The sequence below is a fragment of the Colletotrichum paranaense genome, assembly GCF_030867605.1.
Source record: "Colletotrichum paranaense strain IMI 384185 chromosome Unknown Scaffold_4.1, whole genome shotgun sequence".
Lineage (NCBI taxonomy): Eukaryota > Fungi > Ascomycota > Sordariomycetes > Glomerellales > Glomerellaceae > Colletotrichum > Colletotrichum paranaense.
In genome coordinates, this window is record NW_026848962.1 from 797,672 (window position 1) to 820,502 (window position 22,831).

The following is a 22,831-nucleotide window of genomic DNA, read 5'->3' on the forward strand; positions in this document are numbered from 1 at the left end:
CTCTGCGTTTGCGCGCAGGAGAGTGGCCTTTGGAAAGCTTGCGTTCATCTGGTTGGGGCTGGCCATGCTGACTGTTCTCGACGCAGGTAAACATTTTTTTCCTCTTCTGCTGCCCAGGCGGCGACCGTGTTCAGTCTCTCGATACTATGATGAGTTGATCAAGTATTCACACTGTTTGACTGGCGCTCACTTCGGTGTTTGCTGGACATGAACGTAATTAACACTTTCTGATATTGAGGTAATTCAATCTCACATCTCACATCCTTTGGACAGCATCACTAACAGCCAGCAGATCGTTCACTTGGTGTTTGCTTCACATGCCTGACAAGTCGCTGACCCGCGACATAGGTAACTTGCTTGTACTGATGTTTCTCGTTTTGCTTTGATACCCAAATGGTAGGTCTACAATTTTTTCCGTACTTTTTTCTGTTGCAAGCGCAACGCCCACCGTCTCACGGATGACCTTTTATTAGCTCTAGTACTGAATATCATGAAAGAGAAAACATAAACCGATTCACCTTGGAGAACTGATCGAGACCTGTCATTTTTACATTTTGTTTTGCCATTACTTTGTCAAAGCACCTCGCTAACATGACAATTTCTAGGAACTTGGACTCTTCAATGAGACCTGATCTGTCTTCCTTAGTTTGATACCTGATAATAAAATATGATATTCTCATCACATTTCTTCTGTCGCTTCGCTTTCTGATCGTGTAACAATGATGCCTTGCCTCCCTTGATATCCACAACCTTTGCGCCAGTCTCCAATCGCACACTGCGGCACAGACACACCTAGTGCTTGAGCTGCAGACGCGCGTTCATGCCCACGATACACCTGATCAAATCCCAATCGCCGTGCGCGCCAACCCAGTCCGTGACAATGATGCCCGTCGCCGCGTCGCCGACATTGAGCTGGTGCGGACCCTTGCCCGGCTCGCCGTGGCGTATGCAGAGATACTCGATGACGGCTGGGTTCACTTTGGCGGCGATGCGCTCCGGCCAGCAGGTGGCATTGAAGAAGTTGCTCGCGCTCAAAAAGTTGACAAAGAAGGGCAGCGGCGGTGCGTCGGCGTTGAAGTCGGGCATGCCGGGGAGGTGGAAGAGCTGCTCGGCGGCGCGCTCGAGCTGGCCGTGGGAAAAGTTGATCTTCTTCTCGACGTTTGTCGACTGGTCGATTTCGTAAAAGTCCTGGACGCGGATGAGGCCGCCGCCGACGGTGCCGTCCTCGCAGTTGTCGGGCCAGTTCTGGGCGTCAATGGCCCAGCCGCGGCCGTCGTGCTCGCCGCGCAGGGGTTCGTCGAGGCCGAAGCGGCGGATGAGCACGATGCGGCCGCGACAGTCGCCAAGGGGCGGGATGCGCGGCTCGACGAACCACCTGTGGGCGTCGCGGCCGACGTAGCGGTCGCGGAGGTAGCGACTGAGCTGCTCGTCGTTGCCCTTGCCCGTGCCCTCGCGCTTGACGGACATGAGGACCGTCTCGGAGGGGTTGGCGTCCAGATAGGCGTAGATGTCGGAGAGCATGTCGGCAAAGTACTTGTTGCCAGTCAAGGAGATGGGGAAGGCGGAGTGGACGAGGGCGAGGTCGTCGTTGTCCTGGGAGACGGAGACTCTGATGTCGAGGAAGCGGACGCCGTTGTCGAGCTGCTCGCGGACGCCGACGGCCTGGCAGCGGACGGAGGGCAGCGCCGTGTAGCACGTCGGCGAGTTGTGGGTGCCGGGGATGGAGAGGAGGGGTAGCGGGTATTCGTCGCGCAGCTCGTGCATCCAGGCATTGAGGTTTGCGGACGACATGATGGCGAGGAATGCGCCATTGGCCACGTAGACGGCCGTCAGCTCCAGAGGCGCATCGTCGAGCTTCTTCATGACGGAAGAGCGGTTGGTGGGGCTCGGGGCGTCAATCTCATAACGGTGGCCCTCAATTTCGAACTGGAGACGAACGACATCGTGGTTTCCAATATCTGGTGCGCCAATCTCGGTGCCGCTGATGGCGAATGGCTCGACATGAACATCGACATCCTCGGTCTGGTGGGCATCTCCCTTTGCGTGGGTCTCTTTGGTGGTGAAATTGGTCGCATTCATGAAGGAGCCAATGGTACCAAAGGTGTTGCCCAGGAAGTCTCCGGTGCGCTTCCTCTCGCCCTCGAAGCGTTCGACACGCTTGAGGGTGACTGGCAGGGCCGTGAGGTTGCGGATGGTGAGGTTCGTCATGGCGGTGGTCTCGAGCAAGGGGGAGGAGGGGGAGGGGAGAAGAAGTGAGAGGCAGTTACCCATCGTGGAGGAGGATTTTCACGGGGGTTTAGAGCCCCTCGGCGGGCTTCATGTACGCGTGTTCCGGGGTACAGAGCCGTCTTGGAAGGCTTGGGAGGGCCGTTACTTGCATGTAAAATGGGGCTCTTTTGGAGCTGGGCTGACCTACGGCCAAGGAAAGGGCGTTGCAACGGTTGGCTGGGTGGGATTTGAATGTCTCGTCGCGGGATGCATGCCGAGTCGGCGCGAGCAAGGTACTTCTTACCTACGGATAGGTAGGTACTGTATGTTCAGCTCAGCTTGACCGGGGCTTCCTCACAGTCACAGCAATGATTCAAGATCGGTAACGCCGCAAGCAGCAAAGATGTCTTTGGTGCGATTGACGTCGCAATATGATGCGCCGTAGCGCTGCTGGTTTGGAGTAGAGCTGGCCGATTAGTGTCCTGAAACTGGACGTGATTCGCCAGCAGTGACAGACAGAAGCTGTTCTTGCAATTGGCGCTGCTTATTGGGCCGTTGGGAGATACCAGTTGCGCAAAAGAGCTGAACTCTGGGGTGTGCCTGGTTGTCCTGCAACCTGTGCCATGGATTAGCTGGGACGCGACCGCATGGAGACGGCGACAGTTCGGACCGAAGAGCAGCTGAAGTAAGGTACGGTGATGGGAAGCAGGGATGAGCAGACCTGGAGGCAGAGACGAAGTGGTCGGGGCCTGTTGTCCGTCTGATCAGCCAAGGCTAGGTTGATCAAGATCTGATGCAAAGAGAGTCAAAACAAGAGACGATTTGGCCTCCAACGGGACGGACGGGAAATAGTGTTTAGGTTCCGCAGAATGCACGTCCTTTGGCTTACTCCCGGTGCCCGGGTGGATGCAGCGGGCAGGGCGGCCTATGATATCTTTGCCCGTGTTAATCCCTGAAGCAGTCAGATCGTATTCGTGGACGTAAGCAGCTTCGCTTCGTAGCAAAAACACCTTCCTCTTTCAACGACCTCAGTCACGATTGCAGAAAGAACTTTGGTCTTTGCTAAACCTCAAGCTATGTCCTTTCTTTCTGCTCAACGGCTCAGTAGTTGAGAGAGCCATTCGCTTTATTCCCAACTCCCTTACCACGTACTCCTCTGCTCGAGATACTCTCCATGAACCATTATGGAGTAATCAAAAATCAGATCTCGGTACCAAAATCTCCACGGCTAACCCCAACTTGGGAGTCTTACCCGTCGCGCTCGTGTTCGTGGCATGATAGCATCAGACTCGGGCGGCAGGCCCTGGTCGAGCTTGGAGGCACTACGATGAAATCTGCAATACCCGCCCTTCTGCCTATTCTTGCCAAGACCTCGTAGAGGGGCAAAAGGCTGAATAGCATGGCTAGACTCATGAGTTACATCCCGGGTTTGACTGTATTCGAGTATAAATAATCATATACCTCTCGTGAGCTTTCGATTGATGCCCTCATCTGCTCCCCTTCGTGACAATCCTTCTCCAACACCTCACTTTCTTCTCATCTACTCTCAAAATGGTCAATTTTCCCTCCATCGCCGTAGGCCTCGCCGTCGCTGCTACGGCAGCTGCCGCAGCCGACACCCCAACGCTCAATACCTGGCCTCAATACAACCACGGCGGCTGGTACAACCACACGGACGGCGACGTCACCACCTACGGCGCTCCCGAAATCACCTCTCTCTCAGGCACGCCCCACGCCAGATTCTCCTTCCTTTTCAACCGTGTCGATCCCCCCTACGCTGGCCTCTACGTCCAGTCCTCGACCGCGGACTTCATCACCCACTACGAGGTCGAAGGCTACGGCTGGGGCAAACCCACCGTCACTGGCAAGGTGTGCGGCGCCCAGGGCAACTTCACCTTTGTGCAGCTGTTCGGCCCCGACGGCCTGCCCAATACAATGGCCACCGACACCATGTTCATCAACGTCTACGCTGCCAAAAACAATGCTTCGCGGGCCGTCATCAACGAGGTCTGGCCCGTCTGGGTTGGAGACGATATCTTTGACCCGGAAAACACAACTCCCTGCCCGGCTCCTGCCGCCAAGACTAAGAGGTGGACTGCTTGAAAGTCTGAACCGTCAGTTGACGGAACTCGAGGAGGACATTAGGGTGCTATTGATAAAAGAGGCCAGGAAAATATTGAGGAAGACAGGCCAGGCAAGAGATGGTGGTCAGAAGTTAAGAGACGAGGGCGGATTTAGTCGGGAGGCTGTTCACGCCATTGAGCTATATATACACGAAAGTAATGAATTTGTAATCAAAACATGATAAGCATAGAGGCTGCTTTACACGAGGCCCAATGTAACCTACGCTTGTGAGAATCACTTATTTACTCTTTTACCGGAGTAACCAGCTCATTCGGCGTATGGCTCTCAACAATAGTGAACGCGGCTAAGAAACGAGCCTGATACCAGTAAGCACGCAAATGGGCACACCTTATTCGTATGAAATCTAAGTGCGCCCTTCCTCCTCGTCCCCTGCCTGCTCAATTGCAATCATAACCGCCTTCGTCTCCTCAAGGCACTCCTCCTTTCGATACTCTTGCGAATTGGGCCAACCGTGGCGCCGGTAAACCTCCTGCAGCGCCGGAATATGATTCCTCGTCATCGCGCTCTCCGAACCCAAGACCTCGTACTCGTTACACGGCACCCAGCGCAGCAAGCGGTACTCGGCCTTGAGCACCTTGAAGAAGTCGGCGACAGACCAGGCGGCGCCGTCGGCACGCCACTCGGCGTCTTCCTCATCGTCGCAGTAATCGTACGGGTCGTCCTCGATGCACTGGGGCCCGTCGCGGAGCCGGCCGGGACACTCTGGCCAGTAGATGACGCCGAGCTCCGTATCAATCAAGAAGGTGTGGTGCTCGCTCATCGTCAGCCCGACGACGCTCTCGGGTACGTGCTCCGTGATGGCGGGGCCCTCGGTGATGGTGCGAAGCTCGTCGATGTCGCTGCCGCCCTCGCGTACCCAGGTGCCGGACATGCGCCAGTCTATCCAACGACCTCCAGGGGTGATTTCTGGTATCTCGTTATCGTCGAGATCTTGGCGGATGTACGGTAGGTGTGAAAGTAGGCTCAGTACCTCGTCTGACTTCCCCAGGCACTGTAAATCAGAGGCCAACGTTGGCCACCCCCCTGGCGGCGGGTGCACGACAGCCGACTCGGGAAGGTACATTTTGGTCAGAAAGACGTAAAAGTCGGTCACGGCGGCGACTGTAGCCTCTTCAGAGTACTCGACTTGGTCAAGCGTCCGCATCTCGCCTTCGTGTTGTGGTCAAATACCCTAACGGCGTGCCCGCTTTCCACCTCGGCCTTTTTTAGTTTCTGGTGAAGGAGTTGTATGAATTTGTACTTGCTGTCCAAGAGTTGAGCCAAAAGTGTTCAGAAATATGAAAAGCGAGGATGGAAAGACGGCAAACAGGCTAGAAGAGGATAAAGAACTGTGCCGCACGTCTTAGATAAGCGGTCTTGTTGTAACCTCAACCGCTAGGGGCGATCTTGATGATAATTTGGCCCCCGTCCTCCATTTTCTTCCGTGGTACGATCGACATGATGATTCTACATCAAATTCGTTAAAAATGTATGAGCATATTATTGAGAGCTACTTAAACTTCCGAGAGCGCCTAATAACGAAGAGAAAGCTTCCAATGTCACCCACTGACCATTCCGACTTACATACTTAGGAGGAATTCATGGTATTCACCTAATTCCTCTTTTTTCAGTGCGATTTGCACAACAGCATAGCGAAACTCACCTCGTATCCACTCCCAAGGTCCCTTTGTACTTGGAAGCCTGTGTATTGAGACTTTTCCAACGCGTGAATGACACGTAGGTTGGAGTGTGCGCCATTGTAAGGCGATATGGGGAGTACAGGTGCCATAGCAATTCCGTTACTATCAACGTGAGAAACGTGGCTGAGACCTCAGCCGCATTTCGGTCATGGCGACAACAGCTGTCAAGCCAAAATGAAAACCGCCAAGAAGTGGTTACCATCAGCTGGCCAATATTGTGCTGTCCTTTGAACCGCAAAGTGGTATGGCATTTCGTCTAGATTCTCGCAGGAATGGTAAGGGACTTTCCCATTCCAATTCTGCAAACCCAGCTAAGATTTAAGCTTGTTTGAGTGTAACGAAGAATGCAGTTGTTTGAACCGGCGTGCCCTGCTTCCGCTGAGGTGAGTCGTGCCGAAGTCCAGGAGCTTTCTGTTCTGGCATTCTCAATTGGTGCTGTCACATTTGGTCAAGTGCATGTACATGTTTGAAACCGGATAACGTCCTTGAAGAGATTATCCGGCGTTGGTATCGCGAGGTCGATCACTTTGCTAGATAGAGGCTTTCAGAATGTAGTCTGAGAGGTGAGAATATTCTTCGGCGTGCATTGACAAGTCAATCAGCGATTTTCAAAATGTTTTTGCGCTCAGATCTGTGAAAGGTATCCGGATGTCATCTCATTCATCAGCTAGACAGAAGGCATCAGTAGCAGCTCACTTGAATACTGACTGTGTATGTGTGGCTGGCTTGGCGCAAGGGATAAATGTGACAAGTCTGATCAGCCGGTCGAAGTGGGATGTTATTCGAATGGCAGATTCCGTGCGGAACGGGGAAGCCATTATCAGTTGAACACCTCTGGGACTGCCTTGTGCTTCTTTTTCCTGGTGGTCCGTCTGGGGACATTCAGGTCGTCGAAACCGTGAGTCTCGCAATGTGAAGACCGCTCGTTCTTGTGATTGTTGCAGCTGAAAAGTGCTCCACGGCATTCTGATCCTATATGCCGTCGGAATTATCGACGGCTGATTTTGATGAGAGAGGAATCTCTTGTCTTGGCTTCAAGAAACAGCTTTGAATTACAAAATTCTCCCTGACATTCAGCCTCTGGTGAGATCACATACTAAATCTCTGTTGAGATCACATTGAGGAGTAGCATTGCACTCAACTCTATGGTCATAACATTTTAAGGAAGTCCCAGCCCATGTAGCAAATACGCTGTATGTCTTTCTGCCAAGCTGACCGCCGCACTCATCTACGCTTCACTCATCGCTTATCGTTCATCTTTTCTTCTAATTCAGTCACTCACTTAGTCTTTGGATGCTCGACCGGGCGCCATGATGTTACTCAAGATGCGAGCCGCACTGCTAGTAGCTATAGCTGGCGCCGCAAGCGCATATCCGGCTTCATCTGCACCCGGTAGCAACGGCACCTTTACCAAGACTGCTGTCCCTACGCCTTGCCCATCTCCCGTGGAAAAGGCCAATAGGTTTGGCTTTACGGGAGAACAAACCGCAACGTTTGCTCACGATGGGCCTCACGTCACCCTGTCGCCAAACATCCATTGGTCATGCGATACAAAGCCGGCGGCCAACGTCATCCCCATTCCTCCCAGCAAGGGCTCCAAGATGTACTACGGGGTTGGAGGTAAGTCGAAGATGCCAACCTATCCTCATCAACCCGATGAGCTCACGCAATAGAGTAGATCCGGCCAAGGCAGGAGCTTATGCCTTTGTCACCTACCACTTCACTGCCCCGTCAGTAAACCTGGACCATTGCGATCATGTAGCAGTCGTCATATACGACTCTTCAGATCTGGTCATCTCGTTTGGCAGCCAAGATGGATATCAGAATGCCGTGGATACCTGGAGTACTGATGACGGCCTGATCTTGGTCGCCTTCGCCAAAGGTTGCGGTGATTACAAGAAAGGCGACCGCTGTTTCTTCCGCGTATCTTCACTCAAGTTTCACGAAGGAGATTTCGTTGTAACAGCCTCCGGAACTCCTAGTCACCCTGACGATATTATCACTGTCGGTGAAACCGAATGGGGCCGTTGGACACCTCGAGGGCACCACCCGCAACCTTCCTCAGCCTCTGAACCAACATTCACATGGGGATCCGCACCGGCCGCCACATCTGGCAGTAGTCCATTCGATCCTAGTTCCGCTTCTTCTGTAGAATCTGTTGCCCCTGGCACGACCGGATCAACTTCACCTGTGCCTGTTACAACTGCTTTGCCCGGAACTCCTGGCAGTCCACTCTCAAACAGCTCCTCTACGGGGAACTCCACCAGTTTGCAGGCATCACGCAACTGCGACGCTCCAGTAGACACCAAGTACGGACTTCCAACGGCCTGTCTTGGTGATTACTTCGACGAAGATCTCGATGATGACCTAGGGTACACCCATTTGAGCGCCGAGAGTATCAGATTCGTTCAGGAAATCGCCCCTCAGTTCATCCAGGAGTCTATTCCAGAGGATTTCAAGTACGACATTGATCCAGAGGACACCTTCTGGAAACAACGCCGGCATCTCCGTGGGCGCTCATTCTGGTCTTTCCTAGACGTCATAGTGAAGCCCCTTGAGGCAATTTACCACGCCACGCAACAAATTCTCTCAATCGGAGGTTCCATCAACAAAGATATCTCCTGGCAGCTACCCGACTCCAAGTCATCGAATCCCGATGGAAAAACGCTCACCGATCCCAAGACCAAGCAGGTCAAATCCCCATGGGGTGATTCGATCCTTCTGAAAGCGCTAGGTTCTCAGGAGGAGGACCCTGAGAAGACCGTTAACGGATACATGAACATTTTCTGCGTCGGATGCGGTGCGTCTGGCAACGCCAAAATCGCTGGCCGAGCCCGCTGGACTCCTCTTGGCGGGTTTCTCGAGGGCGAAGTCGACATCAGGACGGATATCAAGTTTGTTCTAAAGATAGGGATTGATGCCCAGATCACATACAAGGAGGAGTTCTACAATGACTTGATCAACGTGGGTTTACCTGGGTTGTCCTACGGTGTTGTTACCATCGGGCCACGTATCAACGTCGGATCACGCGTTGAGGTCGAAGCAGCGGCCAAGGGAAAACTGCTGGCGGGCGCTGAGATGGGTCTGCAAGACGCCCATGTGCTCATAGACATTGTTCACTCGGCTAACAGCAAGAAGAGTGGCTGGGAGCCCTACTTCAAGCCGGTCTTCGAAGCGGAGGGTGAGTTGATGCTCTCCACGACACTTGGTCTGCCTATAGGTATCAAGTGTGGCCTCCAGATCGCGTCCTGGGATAAGTCCGTAGGCATCATTGATGAGCCGTCCATCAAGGGTGTTGCTCAAGTTGCAGCTTCGATCGGTCTCTCTGAGACGGGCAGCTTCCAGGGCGGATTTACCGAGACGGATGGCTGTACAGGCATCAGCACGCAAATCAGCTGGCGTAACAGACTGTACATCGATATCTTGGGTTTGAAGGAGATAAATTTGTTGGATACCGACGATCGTCCACTGACTCGTGAATGCATCTCGTCAGTTGCCTCCTCTACTATCCCTACCGCTTCACAAGATACTCGGGGCTGACAAGATTAGACTACCCTCCAACTTCACAAAGCGGCATATTGGGCATCGACAAACTTTCGAGCCCACGAACCCGATTGTTGACATCACACACAAATATAAGGGGGGCTCCTCTACCCTTTCTTATGAGCTTGAGTCCCTTCCGAATTCGGGCTACAATGATACCGACGGATACGAGTATTCTCTTCTTGTAAACCCTAGCGGCTCTACCATGATCATTTCTTGCAGCAACGGCAACTTGTACGCAGTCCTCACCGGCGGACCAGACAATGAACTCTGCTCGGAGCTGTGGGCTCATCAGAATGACGCCCTCATCTACGACGGAGCTCAGCGATTGATGCACTACTATGGCACCACCATGGCAAAGCTCGGCGTTTCTAGGCTGCGCGTCGAACCTGAACTGCGTGGCCCTACCGATAGTGTTGTCGTCGCGTGGGCTCCTTACTACGGTGGACCTGGCCATGAAGAGTACTACTTCGTTGCTGTTGACCCTCTTGGCGATGTTTTCTATCCTGCGGTCTGTGACTATGTTGACGGGCAATCGTCAAAGCTTTTCCTGATTCGTGACCCAGTTGAAGGGATCGAAACTCTCAAGAGTCCTGACCTCATGTATACTGTCACCGGTGGCCGGGTTGGTGACTGCTTTGCCTTGGTGTTGATGCAGGGTGCCCATGAGGCCAAGAGCTACCTCAACTTGAGTAATGCTCCCAACGGCCGGGGCTGATTCAATATGTTCCTTAATCCAGTGTTCAGAGCTCTCCTACATTGATACGTTTATCGAGGGCTGCGCCGTAAGTTTGGAATTATACAACAATTCATGGCAAGAACCTTTGGCGAAGCAATTATTATTAGAATTTGACACTTTTTTACGTACTGGTCCTGTCAAGCCGATTCTCAGACGGATGAGCTCATTCAGACAGTTGCTAGCAGTTATTGACTTGCCAGTATTTGCAGTCAGGTTTATGCTGTGTTGTAGAACTGTGGGGTCATCGATCTCCTGCCGTTGAACCCCCGTCCGCGGCCAGATTTCCCAAACCAGGCAATGCGTAATGCGTGTGTAACGATGTAGAGCAAATGACGGGTAAGAAAGGGAGCGCGGCTTAGCTCCCCGGGCGCGCTAGGACCTGGTTACCAGATCGTCGGAAGAACCATCCCTTAAACGGAGCAAACAGGTGGTGTGGATATGGCCAACGTCTAGGAAGTGCGATAGATGTACCGCGATGAGGAAAGAAGAGGATATACGTCAATTGTTTCGTACCCTGGACCTTCATCATATGCCGGATTGCTCAAACCTCGATACTCGGGAGCCCGATCTCACAGATCAATGGAGAAGCTATACCGATTTCCAGCCTTGTCATAAAGAGGAATTGAGAAGCCATTGGTTCATTGCTAAGAATACATTAGATGTGGGTTCACGATTCATGACACAAAGTCGACTCAGTATAATTGCTGAAATTTGAATACAGCGAGCTGACCATGATCGAGCTTTCGACCTCATCTAGATCGATCTAGACAGCTCCCTCTAATCCCACCCATTCCTCGGCACTATTATTTTCCTCAATACCAGTGGTACATAGGTTGTGCGAGATCCTTATAGCTTTGCACCGCCGTTACACAAACAGCGACACATAGTGACACTGACAGGCGAGCACCACTAAGGTCCCCCTGAAGATCAACGGGCTCAGCTTGACATGCCTCTGCGTTCCCTTCATCTTACCATTGCAACTAAAGCTGAACCGCCGAATTCAAAGAAGCATTGCTCGAGAAGAACCCAGACACAGACGGACTTAGACTCACTCCTCACTCCGAGCGCGCTTGTATACTGGGTGCTCTGGTGCATCTAGCTCTGAGGCCGGCCTCCTCCGATTTGGCGATGAAGGAGACGCTGTGGAATCGGTAGACTGTCTCCGGGGTTGTCGGTTGGCTGGGTTCTTCTGTGTGTACGTTCCACGACGAAGGAACTCTGTGATGACTGCTTCCGTGCCGATGACATTTGACGAACCCCTCACAGTGATACCTGCATCAACTTCCAGCTTCAATGGTCTTGGCCGCCCATTTTCATCTATCAAGGGACACCCCGCTGTCCAATCTCTCTCATAAATGGCATTGACTACCGCTTTTGCGATGGAATTTGCCTGTGCCGCAGGCGAATAGGGCAGGGCGATGAGGTTGCTATCGCTGGCCACGTCGATTCTTGTTGAGATACGCAGGGAAATGGGTGATGGTTCTTCCTCTTCCCCTTCCTCGTCGGCATCCAAGATTGAGTCTTGGGGAAGATGACAGATCCGTTGACTGTATTGGCTCTCATGAGTGATATCTCGTCTTACAAAGTGGGATGCGATGCTGCCAAAGACCGTCGGTTGTGCCTGCGGAGAGTATGCTGGAGGCTGAGGTTGTCTCCATGGGTCATTATCCTTGGGTATCGTCAGAGCATGGAGGCCTGACAGTAGAGCAAGGTGTTGGGTCTGGACGCTTTCGGTGGCTGAAGCCATCTTCGGTTATGGCGATGCGTAGAGAATAAGTGGTGATGAGGTAAGGCACGCAGCTGTGTCTTCAACGTCCGATGTTTGTGCAAGCTGCTAGAGATGGCTGAAATCGTTTTATCTTTCGACTTTTTCTCAGAATGAAGACGTGGAGTGGAACAAGATGCAAAGCGTATGTGAGATGAGAATGAGAAGCAGTAGTAGTCGATATATAACCACTTCCCTAGGCATATGACAACACATTCAAGGTGAGACCAGGTTTCTTTAGCGGAGATGTGACAGAAAGACGCCAGACGTGAGAAGTAACATTGAAACTCAGCTTTCCCTGTTCAGTCGGTAGAACGGAACATTCGAATGGGCAGTGCCTCCCCATTTCAGTGGGTAGGCCGAAGAAAACACCAGGTAAGCACAATGGGCTCCGTTCCATCACTCATCAACAATCCATCATCTCTCACTTTTCGCTGTCCAGCTCCACCTGGGACATTCTTTCACAGACACACGGTGTAAGCGCAGAAGCTAGATTCCAACCACTACTAGCCACGGTGAGCTTGTTTGAGCTCCCAGAGTAGGATGAGTTGGGCCGGCTTCCCGCAAATCTCCGTTTAAATCAGGCCTCCTCTCTGCTCCTCTTGCTCGGACCACACCTTTGTGATAACCAACAGCGAAACGAGACCCAAGCATTCGGAGCCAGAACAAGGGTGTGGCGGATCCCGACGATGCTTGTTGCGCCCAAAACACGCCGATCGAAGGAACAAATCAAACCAGATAACATCCTCAAAAGAGCAAGTGCCCACATGGCGAGGGACATGCCCCCATGCCTGAACAGGGCAAGGCGGAAGATGTCCGGTCCTCTCTACGACATTTGCCAATGGGAGCAACGCGCCCCTGTCTCCTGCGTACCTAAAAGCCGGCCAACACTAAAGGAAAGTTTGACACTTCACACGGCTGAATGGCATTACCAGTTTATTGTTCTCCCCGGAAAGCTGCATCACTGGATGGGCGTAGAGTAGGGGGGTGCGGAAGCCGGAGGGGGAGGACCACTCGGAGCATCGACCCACTTTGCCGAACGCCTCTTTCCATTGTGGTGGCACGGTGGAGCCCCCCGATTGACATTGTTCTCGGATGTGTGTGGGGCAACGTTGCTATTGTCCAACGCCTTCGGCCCCTCTGCTTCTCAACCACACCCGCCGGCCGAGGGATCGCACCGCCCGTCGTACCCCAGCGGCAACCCGTACCGAATGAGTTGGATCGAGTCTCGGATGTCCCAGCCACGAACCATTCCTTCGGTCCTTCCCACCCCTCCCCCTGATGCATTTTACCCTTCCCGAATTTTCTTGAGCAAGATGAAGAGATCCCCTTTCACTCACCCCAGTAAATCACACAGCCCCTGCCAGGCCACTAACTCCGGCGCCGGCCATTGTTGGCGTCGTTGGAACTGGTATCGTTCTGAGCTGTTTCCTCTCGGCATGCTGTCTTCCATATTGCCGGATTTCTTTCAAGGGTGAAATTACTCTGGGTGAATCTTGGCTGACGAGGATACTTACGTTGCCAATCACCTGCTACCTCGACGGCCAGGCAGGCCACTCGGCACAGTATCCCCCCATCTTCCGGGGGGCTGGCAGCAAGCCGCAAAGCAATGTCATGGCAGGAATAGTGAGCTTTGGCGAGTCTGGATGCTCTTTCAAGGGTAGCGCGGAATTAGACCGGCCTCACAGGTCCCTGTTGTCTTTCGTTCGCTCGCTTCAATAAGCAGGGTTGGGTGCGGCATAGCATATCGTACCCTGGGGCCTAGGCTGCTATCCATTCCAACATCCAACGCTTCTACACCCGGCCGTAAGGAAGATCAAATCCCTCAACGGTGTTTGAAAAATGTTTGCCATATCGCCAGAGAATGATCTTCGTCATTCCATCATGAACACGTTGGCTTGTGATGACACAACGTAGCATGCCGACTGCATCTGCATGTCAACGGGAAGGGTTATGTGTTCGTTGAGCTTCTCGCAAATTAACATGCTGTAGAATGCTCTGGCTTCAAGTTCATTAGTGATATTAAATGCATATTCTAGAATGATTTCAAAGGACTGACGGATCAATCATGAACCCACTGATACCGGGTCATCAACTTTCCACCAGCCACCGGGCTCTTCAGGTAACGTACCACGTTTGATGTTCCCAAATCCGATCGCCGATTCTAACCCCATTATCCCATCTTGGCCGGCTTCCCGTAGACCGGTGTACGCCTCGTTACTTGGCTCGGTGTGATTAAGTTACCACTCCACAGCCCTAGCCCCACGACGAGATGGCCATCAGATGCCGACCCATGAAACGCCAACATACCTGCACGTAACGTGGCGATCACGAAGTAGTTCCAACTGAACATTTCTGATGCCGCTCGACTTACTCGGCATAGTGCCGACCAACCCACCAAAAAGCCATGGCAAGTTGCCAAACAAGATCCAGCTTGGTTTGCTTGGCGGAGCTAGCCTACTCCTGTAATCGCGGACAAGCGCACATGTTCATGAGTAGAGTGCCGCTTTTATGCTGTTGCTTTTCTTTCTCCCGCTGAACCGCCTACCCACAGATATTTCAGTTACTACTCCAGTGGATTGGCATCAATTAGCCCACGAAGAGACATGAACAACAACAGCAATCTCAAAATGCCGGCGCGGATCCGCTTGCGGCATTCAGCATACCCACTATAAAAGCCGAAAGTGTTTCGAGGTTGCCTGCTACAAACATGCCATCTCTCCAATGCGATTCGGCCGTAGACATACGTCTGGCCCAAAGCGTACAAAGCATACATAAATCATCGTTGAGACGGAGCTGGTTCCCCTCATCTCTGGTTGGGTACCGTTGGGATGGTTGACCTAATCTTGCCAGGTCAAGCCCAAAACCTACGTTCCCCCTATCCCACCACCAGCTCTTTCTCTTCTCCTTCTCTCCCTCTCTCACCCTCGTTTCCCCATGTGCTCGAACCACTCCCCACGCTTCCCTCTAGATGGAGATCTCATCGCAATGCACGCTACTACGTGCCTGGGTCACGAACCTCACAGGAGCAAGCTCACCTGCTCAATTGTAGGAGGAAACGACAAGGAGACAGGATCGAGTGCTTTGGGGTTTGGGGCTACACACGGAGTACCATCCCACTGCAACTTTAGTCGATACGACTGTCCCGATCGGGAAGCGTAAAGAGGGAAAGATTCCGTCCAGCCAGGTCGGGGTCTGCTTCAGCCCTATTGTCGACTTTTGTGTAACATGTTCGTGTGAGGTAATTCCAGGTTTACGGGCATTTCGAGCATCAGCTGATGGCAGCAGCTACCATTCAGTCGACGGTGAGAAGTCAATATCCAAAATCAAAACAATCTGTTGCTTACGTTGATCACTTGACCGCATTAGCAATACCAAACTTGTCTCTTTGCGCTTTGTGGAGCTGAAAAAACCCCCATTCTCTCAGTCTCACCGCACCTTGCGCAACGCAAACACCCTCCCGGAGAATCGTCAACTTCGGGAAGAGACACCGGGCCGCAACCTTGATACTGAACAATGCTCCCGAACTTCACGGACCGCAACGGGGCTCGAGGACGTATCCATCGATCGGAAGACTTTCCACATTTCCCGTGGTTCCCGTGTTTGCGGCCCGGAGTTTTGTGTGACGGTCTCCGGAGGTGGAGGTCTATTCAAGTCTTTGTTTAGATCCTGGGGGCGTTGGCTGATACGGTACGTTTGTTCGGAGGAAAGGGAGACAGATGATTATAATAAGGTTTTCTCGTACACGCATCAAGATACTGGAGGAAGTGACACAAAAAGGATTTTGAGTCTTTGTACTTGTGTGTAGAATATCACGCCTACGCGCAAACGGGCGGCTGGTTCTTGACGAGGGCCACACACATTTGAAACTGAAATATTGGCTAACATTTATTTGTCTCATTGAAATTGTAAGTGCATGAAAAGGATAAGTACTCCTCCCAAGGAATGAGGAAGTACACAAGAAACGACAACTCATACAATAAGCCATTAACAGTTTCAAAACATAGTCATCTATACTTAGAAGTGGATCGCTTGATCATTGGGACAAAGTGGCTCCGTTATCAAAATTCAGAGGACATAGCTAGATACAGAACACGCCAAACCCCCCAGCAATCACTCGCTGGACAATACTCAGTATGTACAAGACACATACGAGATCAGCACGGCATAAAAGTAGGAAATTCCAATCATCCTCATACGAATATCACCCCAAGACCACAAAAATTGAAAGGGACGAGACTCGAACTCGCGCGGGTTGCCCCACCAGGAAACAGATGTTAAGCTGACCTTAACCTGGCGCCATAACCAACTCGGCCACCCTTCCATGTGGATCGCCCCAGCTCCGGTGCCCAGCTCCTCTGGGCCCGGCGGACGTTGTGTGGCGGCAGCATCGAGAAAGGGTTATATCAAGGATTCAATTTTCGCAAATCTCGCGACGGCGACGACAACGAACTTGGAGGACTCTCATAGCGATTGACACTGCGAAACTTTTGCCCGTTCTTTTTGTGACACGTCAAATTTCGCGGCCCTCCCACCGGCGGAAACTTTGTCAAAAAGGTATACTCCGAATTAGACTTTCCGTCCTGCATGCTGAAAGTCCGACTTTGAGTCTGGGCCAAAAGTCATTTTCCCCTCCTTATCCGAGCATGTAGACAGTCAGTTGCGGGCGGGCAGTGTAGCGTTCAGTCTATCAACCGACGTATGGCGTGCGATCCGCTTCATGCTGTTGAGAAACATGTCTAGGATTTGCCCGGCCGTGTTGAGCCTAGGTTTCCTTCTAGAACTGCAAGGGGACGTCCCGAGACACTTCGTGGAATTGAGGCGGTGAAGCTTGATAAAAGTGCTGCTGGGTGCTAGGTAGTCGTGTCTGGCTCGCGTCATTGGTTCACAGTTGCATGTCTCAGAAAGTCAAGTTCGTGAGATCCTCATCTCTATTGCCAGTAGCCAAATGGTCTACCTATCTACAAATCATGAGCTATCTCCAAGCCCACATCATCCCCATGCCCAAAGATGAAACCTCTGAGGCCTGTCTCCCCCGGCTATTCGCCTCTGCCACCCTCAACCGCGCAAGAGATGGTCGGCTAGAAAACCAGGAAAGAAAAGATGTTGAAGTTCTTTTGTTTCCCCGTTAACGCCGTTGTAGATGCTTTGTTCCCCTTTCGAACAATCCGAAGGGTATCTTTCTCATAATGCATTGCTCTTTTTGTGACTTTGGAAAAAAGAAAACGAAAAAAAATCGCTTCAGGATTTGTTCCTGTGTAACCCGCTTTGTGTCTTTGTTGAAAGACGCCACCGCTCCCTTGTTCCGATTGTTTTTAACACCGTTTGACATAAAATGAAAAAACGATCCTACCAAAAAGACCACGCCCTCGTGTCTTGATGTTGCTGTTGCTGCCTTTACCCGAAAAGGCTGGAAACCGGGATTCGTTGAGAACCGTACGCCATGTTTGAGTGCCTGTCCGCATGAATATCAAAATTAGTATAAACGTCTAGGTCGTTGCAATGCAGGAAGCTTGTTGAAGAAATCCTGCTCGGTCCAGTACTAATTGACTTAGAACTTGAGAGTCTTAGGCTGCTCCCAGGTGAAGGTCTGGTTGGTACCGAAGTGACCGTTCTTGGCGGTCTGGAGGTAGATGGGGCGGTCCAGGCTGAGCTCGCGGACAATGACACCGGGGCGGAGGTCAAAGTTGTCGCGGATGATCTTGACGAGCTCATCGGAGGTCTTGTCAGAGGTGCCGTAGGTATCGACGTAGATGGAAAGGGGCTCAGCGACACCAATGGCGTAGGAAAGCTGGACAAGGGCACGACGGGCAAGGCCAGCGTTGACAAGGGACTTGGCGATCCAGCGACCGACGTAGGCAGCGGAACGATCGACCTTGGAGAAATCCTTGCCGGAGAAGGCACCACCACCGTGGGCACCCCAGCCACCGTAGGTGTCGACAATGATCTTGCGACCGGTCAGACCGGCGTCACCCTGGGGACCACCGATGATGAAGAGGCCGGAGGGTTGGATCTGATGGATGTTAGTCGGATAGCCATAAAGTAGCGCAATGGGGTAAGAACTTACGTGGTAGACGGTCTTGTCGTCAAGGTACTTCTCAGGGATGACCTTCTTGATGATCTTCTCCTTGATCTCCTTGCGGAGCTGCTCGGTGGTGATGTCCTCAGCGTGCTGGGCAGAGACGACAATGGTGTCGACGCGCAGGGGAACAACGGCACCGTTGTCGTGCTTGTACTCGATGGTGACCTGGGTCTTGGTGTCGGGGCGGAGCCAGGGGAGGGTGCCGTCACGGCGGGCAGCAGACATGGCAGCGTTGAGCTTGTGGGCGAAGAGGAGGGTGAGGGGGAAGAGCTCAGGGGTCTCGTCGGTGGCGTATCCGAACATGATACCCTGGTCACCGGCACCGAGCTGCTCGAGGGCCTTCTCGTAGTGGAGACCCTGGGCGATATCGGGTGACTGCTGCTCAATGGCGACGAGCAGGTTAAGGGTCTTGTAGTCGAAGCCCTTGGCGGAGTCATCGTAGCCGATGTCCTTGACGGCGTCACGGACAACCTTCTGGTAGTCGAGCTTGGCCTTGGTGGTGATCTCACCGAAGACCATGATCATACCGGTCTTAGTGGCGGTCTCGCAAGCGACCTTGGAGAGGGGGTCCTCTCTCAGGCAGGCGTCGAGGATGGCATCGGAGACCTGATCGGCGATCTTGTCGGGGTGACCCTCACCGACAGACTCGGACTATCTCGGGAGTTAGCATGGGTGTTCGGCCTGAGGGGTTGTCGGCAATTAGCGACCAAAAGGGTTTGCTCACGGTGAAGAGGAAGTTGCCCTCGTTGAAGTGCTTGCGGCTGGCAATGCCGTTGCCGTTGACACCGTTGGTAGCAGACATCTTGAATAGATGTGTGGGGAAGTGTGTATGTGAAAAGATGTGAAGAAGAGAAAGAAAAAGTTTTGAGAAGCTCGGTGCGGTGAAAAAATACCGACGCGGGGTTCCGAGGGGCTATGAAGACAGCAACGGGTAAAAGCTACTTCTGGATTCAATGGGTCAGCGGTTTGTCCTCTTTTCTCTGGGTCTGCGTGGAGGGGGAGGGAAGCTCAACGCAAAGCCAATTGCATACCTTTTGAGATGGAGAAGGGACACGGAGGACGGTGAGGCTTGTGGATGTAGAAGGAGGAAAGAGTGCGAGAGGAGGAAGAGGAAGATGTGGCCGTTCGGGTTTTAAAAGAAACACAAGACGAGCGCGCGACCTGGGGATGGGGACTCTGGGACCCGACTTGGGACTTGGGATGGTGGCCGGTTGGGAAGAAATTCTCGCTCCTCACTTGCTCCTCTTGCTCCTGCTTGCTGCTCCTCTGTATCTGGATGTACCTTTTGCTCCGTACCGTACCTTGCCATAAGCTCAAGCGGATTTGAGGCACTATTCGTGGGAGACATTGGCCGAGGGCCGGACGGCAGGGAAGGTACCCACACCAGCATAGTAAATTATTGTGGTGGGAAGGTATATTCACCGGTCAACCCCTCCATCCCTATGTACCGGCCCTGTCGAGGGGGAGGGTCCAAAATTCTCCAGATTGCGCCATCCTCACGACTTCTCTCCCTTGACCGCCTTCACCTTCCGCAGCATATCTGTGACCTGTGTCAGTCAGGCACGCTCCCATTAGCAGAAAAGGCACCGTACGTGCCGTACCAAAACACTCTTCAGGCCACATTACAGCACTTCCGTGTACCGCTACGGCCACCTCTTGGTCGGTGAGTTGCGGTTCAACAAGATAGCGGGCATCCCACGGTACCGTGGATTCTGGAAGGGAGCAAAAGCTCGGATTTACACAGTCGCCAGGATGCGCACCTTAACGAGAGCAGCGGTGATCGTTCCCCGAGGGAGCTCGGGCTTCCTTCTGTTTCGTCCTTCCCATTTTTTCCCTAGTCCTTTTCTTTCCTCTTGGCCAAGGCCAGCACAAGCCCGATGGCGTTAAGAACCTTATCCTCGCCTCACAAACTACGCAGTAAAGTGATAAGGTAGCTTCTATTGTGTGTAGGTAAGCAAAGTACGGGACATAAAAAGCAGGATGGCATCGCGCAATTGTTGTAGTCAAGCACGGGAGCTGAAACTCCCAACGGGAACTTTGCTGACCTGAGATTGTCTCCTTTGAGACTCTTCTAGTTCTGTCTCTCCTACCAATGCATTGTCAAGTTAATGACATTCCACGAGGCGTCCCTTTCTTCCTGGATAAGACACGCGAGTTGTTCGAGACTGGGCAATACAGCCCCCTGTTCAAAGTTCGGAATGTCAACGGCACGCGCATACTTCTCGGCGACATTCCCATCCTCCATTCTTCCCATACGGTAGATATCTGAATGTGTCCTTAACATACAGCAGTGACTCCCTCGGCGTATCCCTCCTGCGAGGACTCGCATTCCGAACAAGACTGCGAAGCCACCCCTCCAATACCTCTGGAGACAAGTGAGAAACCCCCGCCGAAACAGGCTAATCCCACCTGGGAGCTACGCTGTATAACATCTGTAACGGGCCTGGTGAGAATATGCCCCTCCCGCGCTCTACACGTGCGAGCGGCATTGGCCCGTAATTCCGCAGCAAGCCGCCCGTCATTGTTCTCACTGTTAGAGCAAATTGGTCCATGGGAAGGGGAGGGGGGCCATCTCATTCGAGCTGGCATCCTGTTGTCTCTTATCGCAAGCTATCGCCGCCGCGAAGCAAATTTTTTTAATTTTTTTCCTCGTCGCTTGCCATCCTACATCCAACCCCCGGCACCGGCGCTGATATCACAGTGCAACCTTGTCGCATCCAATTTTTCTTCACCGCGTCACGTTGCTCAGCCCATCCAGTACCAGAGTCACATCACCCTCGCCCAAAGAGTCAAAGTGTAGCTTCTCTGATATCTTAGTAATAAGGTACCTGTCGGTACGGACACTCTTTTGTCTGGATCCTAAAGTGGCGCGCAAAGACAGGCGCTGCTGATCAACCGCGACCCTTGACGCGCGCCCGTTCCTGCATGGCGGGGTAATTTTCCATAGGCAAACGTCCATTCCTCTGCCCAAAAAGTCTGCGACAAGTGACTCTGCCGATCCAAGGCCACCACCACCATCTACCACCTAGGTACTCGAGCCGCTGAAGCTCCCGCCACTACTACTCTGCTACACGATACCCAGACTCAGGCACTCGATCAGGAGAAAACACACACACACAGCCTCTTGCTTAGCTCTGCCCTTACATATCTGCTCGCAAGTCTCAACCCACGAAACGAACCGCCCATCGTATTCTCCCTCCCACACGCCATCATGTCCAAGTACGGCGTCATGGTTATGGGCCCGGCCGGAGCCGGCAAGGTCAGTACTCCAAAGCCCAATACCCTTCTTCCGCTCCGTTACCCGGCCTCCGTGCGGCATTCAGGACCGCCGTCCCATCTCTTCGTCCCCGTTACGCCGGCCGGAGCGCCGGCTTACATCCCTCAAAAATGTCATCCGAAAAGCTAACATTCCCTTCGTCTCCGGCAGTCCACCTTCTGCGCCTCCCTCATCACCCACCTGAACCTCAATCGCCGCTCCGCCTTCTACGTCAACCTCGACCCGGCCGCCGAGTCCTTCGAGCACGCGCCCGACCTCGACATCAAAGACCTCATCTCCCTCCACGACGCCATGGAAGAGGTCGGCCTCGGCCCCAACGGCGGCCTCATCTACTGCTTCGAGTTCCTCATGGAGAACCTCGACTTCCTCACAGAGGCCCTCGACAACCTCACAGAGGAGTACCTCATCATCTTTGACATGCCGGGCCAGATCGAGCTCTACACCCACATCCCCATCCTGCCCGCCCTCGCCCGCTTCCTCTCCCAGCCGGGCAGCCTCGACATCCGCCTCTGCGCCGCCTACCTCCTCGAAGCCACCTTCGTCGTCGACCGCGCCAAATTCTTCGCCGGCACCTTGTCGGCAATGTCCGCCATGATCATGCTCGAGATCCCCCACATCAACGTCCTCTCCAAAATGGACCTCGTCAAGGACCAGGTCCGCAAAAAGGACCTCAAGCGGTTTCTCACGCCCGACACGGGCCTCCTCGACGACGATCCCATCTCCATCGCCGCCGCGGGCGGCGAGCCCGACGACGGCCGCGGCGAGGTGCACGACCGCGACCTCGTCATGCGCGGCCGGAGCTTCCAGAGGCTCAACCGCGCCGTCGCGGGCCTGATTGAGAGTTTCAGCATGGTCAACTACCTCAAGCTGGATAACACGGACGAGGACAGCGTCGGCGCGATCCTGAGCTACGTGGATGATATCATCCAGTACCACGAGGCGCAGGAGCCAAAGGAGCTCAAGGACGAGGAGTTTGACGAGCCGCAAGACGATTGAAGCTCCAAAACGCGTTGACATGGGATGCAAGAAGGGGCGGTTCTCTCTACTGTTCAGTGCTCGCGAATGCACGGATCTCACTTGGCTGTGGTTGTGCCAGGCGCGCTCAACATGGATGGCATATTAACGAAAAAACAATAGGGCAAGGAGATATAGAAGGTTGCATAGCGTTGGCGTTGGTATTTATTTAATCCATTGACTCATTCATAATCGTCCGACAACATCATTGGCATCGTTGTTCTGTCTGCCACTGTACCGTATACCATTTGCCTGCTTGACCGAGAGCCGCGACAGAGCTTCTTGTCTTCAGTCTTCAAATATACGGTGCTTGTCCAGTCTCTTTAACCCCTCCCATGGCACTGTAGTCGTTCTCATGGCCTCGAGCCTTCTGGGTCAA

The 22,831-nt window shown here is 53.1% G+C and overlaps 7 protein-coding genes across 7 annotated transcripts; 3 read left to right on the forward strand and 4 right to left on the reverse strand.

The window, feature by feature from the left end:
• Window positions 1–792: 792 nt before the first annotated feature.
• On the reverse strand, window positions 793–2,271 carry CPAR01_05239 (phosphatidylinositol-specific phospholipase C; the record flags this gene model as incomplete). Its single annotated transcript, XM_060489518.1, has 1 exon — window positions 793–2,271. The coding sequence occupies one exon, from the start codon at window positions 2,269–2,271 to the stop codon at window positions 793–795; it is 1,479 nt and encodes a 492-aa protein (XP_060350984.1).
• A 1,488-nt stretch (window positions 2,272–3,759) lies between these two features.
• On the forward strand, window positions 3,760–4,311 carry CPAR01_05240 (uncharacterized protein; the record flags this gene model as incomplete). Its single annotated transcript, XM_060489519.1, has 1 exon — window positions 3,760–4,311. The coding sequence occupies one exon, from the start codon at window positions 3,760–3,762 to the stop codon at window positions 4,309–4,311; it is 552 nt and encodes a 183-aa protein (XP_060350985.1).
• A 385-nt stretch (window positions 4,312–4,696) lies between these two features.
• Window positions 4,697–5,497, reverse strand: CPAR01_05241 (uncharacterized protein; the record flags this gene model as incomplete). The annotated part of the gene is made up of 1 exon (XM_060489520.1): window positions 4,697–5,497. One exon carries the CDS (start codon window positions 5,495–5,497, stop codon window positions 4,697–4,699), a length of 801 nt encoding a protein of 266 aa, XP_060350986.1.
• A 1,860-nt stretch (window positions 5,498–7,357) lies between these two features.
• CPAR01_05242 (uncharacterized protein) lies at window positions 7,358–10,293 on the forward strand (the record flags this gene model as incomplete). The annotated part of the gene is made up of 3 exons (XM_060489521.1): window positions 7,358–7,652; window positions 7,711–9,520; window positions 9,582–10,293. The coding sequence occupies 3 exons, from the start codon at window positions 7,358–7,360 to the stop codon at window positions 10,291–10,293; spliced, it is 2,817 nt and encodes a 938-aa protein (XP_060350987.1).
• Window positions 10,294–11,362: 1,069 nt separating this feature from the next.
• On the reverse strand, window positions 11,363–12,061 carry CPAR01_05243 (uncharacterized protein; the record flags this gene model as incomplete). Its single annotated transcript, XM_060489522.1, has 1 exon — window positions 11,363–12,061. The coding sequence occupies one exon, from the start codon at window positions 12,059–12,061 to the stop codon at window positions 11,363–11,365; it is 699 nt and encodes a 232-aa protein (XP_060350988.1).
• Window positions 12,062–17,630: 5,569 nt separating this feature from the next.
• CPAR01_05244 (methionine adenosyltransferase) lies at window positions 17,631–18,963 on the reverse strand (the record flags this gene model as incomplete). The annotated part of the gene is made up of 3 exons (XM_060489523.1): window positions 17,631–18,092; window positions 18,147–18,812; window positions 18,886–18,963. 3 exons carry the CDS (start codon window positions 18,961–18,963, stop codon window positions 17,631–17,633), a joined length of 1,206 nt encoding a protein of 401 aa, XP_060350989.1.
• A 2,409-nt stretch (window positions 18,964–21,372) lies between these two features.
• On the forward strand, window positions 21,373–22,434 carry CPAR01_05245 (uncharacterized protein; the record flags this gene model as incomplete). Its single annotated transcript, XM_060489524.1, has 2 exons — window positions 21,373–21,420; window positions 21,589–22,434. 2 exons carry the CDS (start codon window positions 21,373–21,375, stop codon window positions 22,432–22,434), a joined length of 894 nt encoding a protein of 297 aa, XP_060350990.1.
• Window positions 22,435–22,831: the final 397 nt, after the last annotated feature.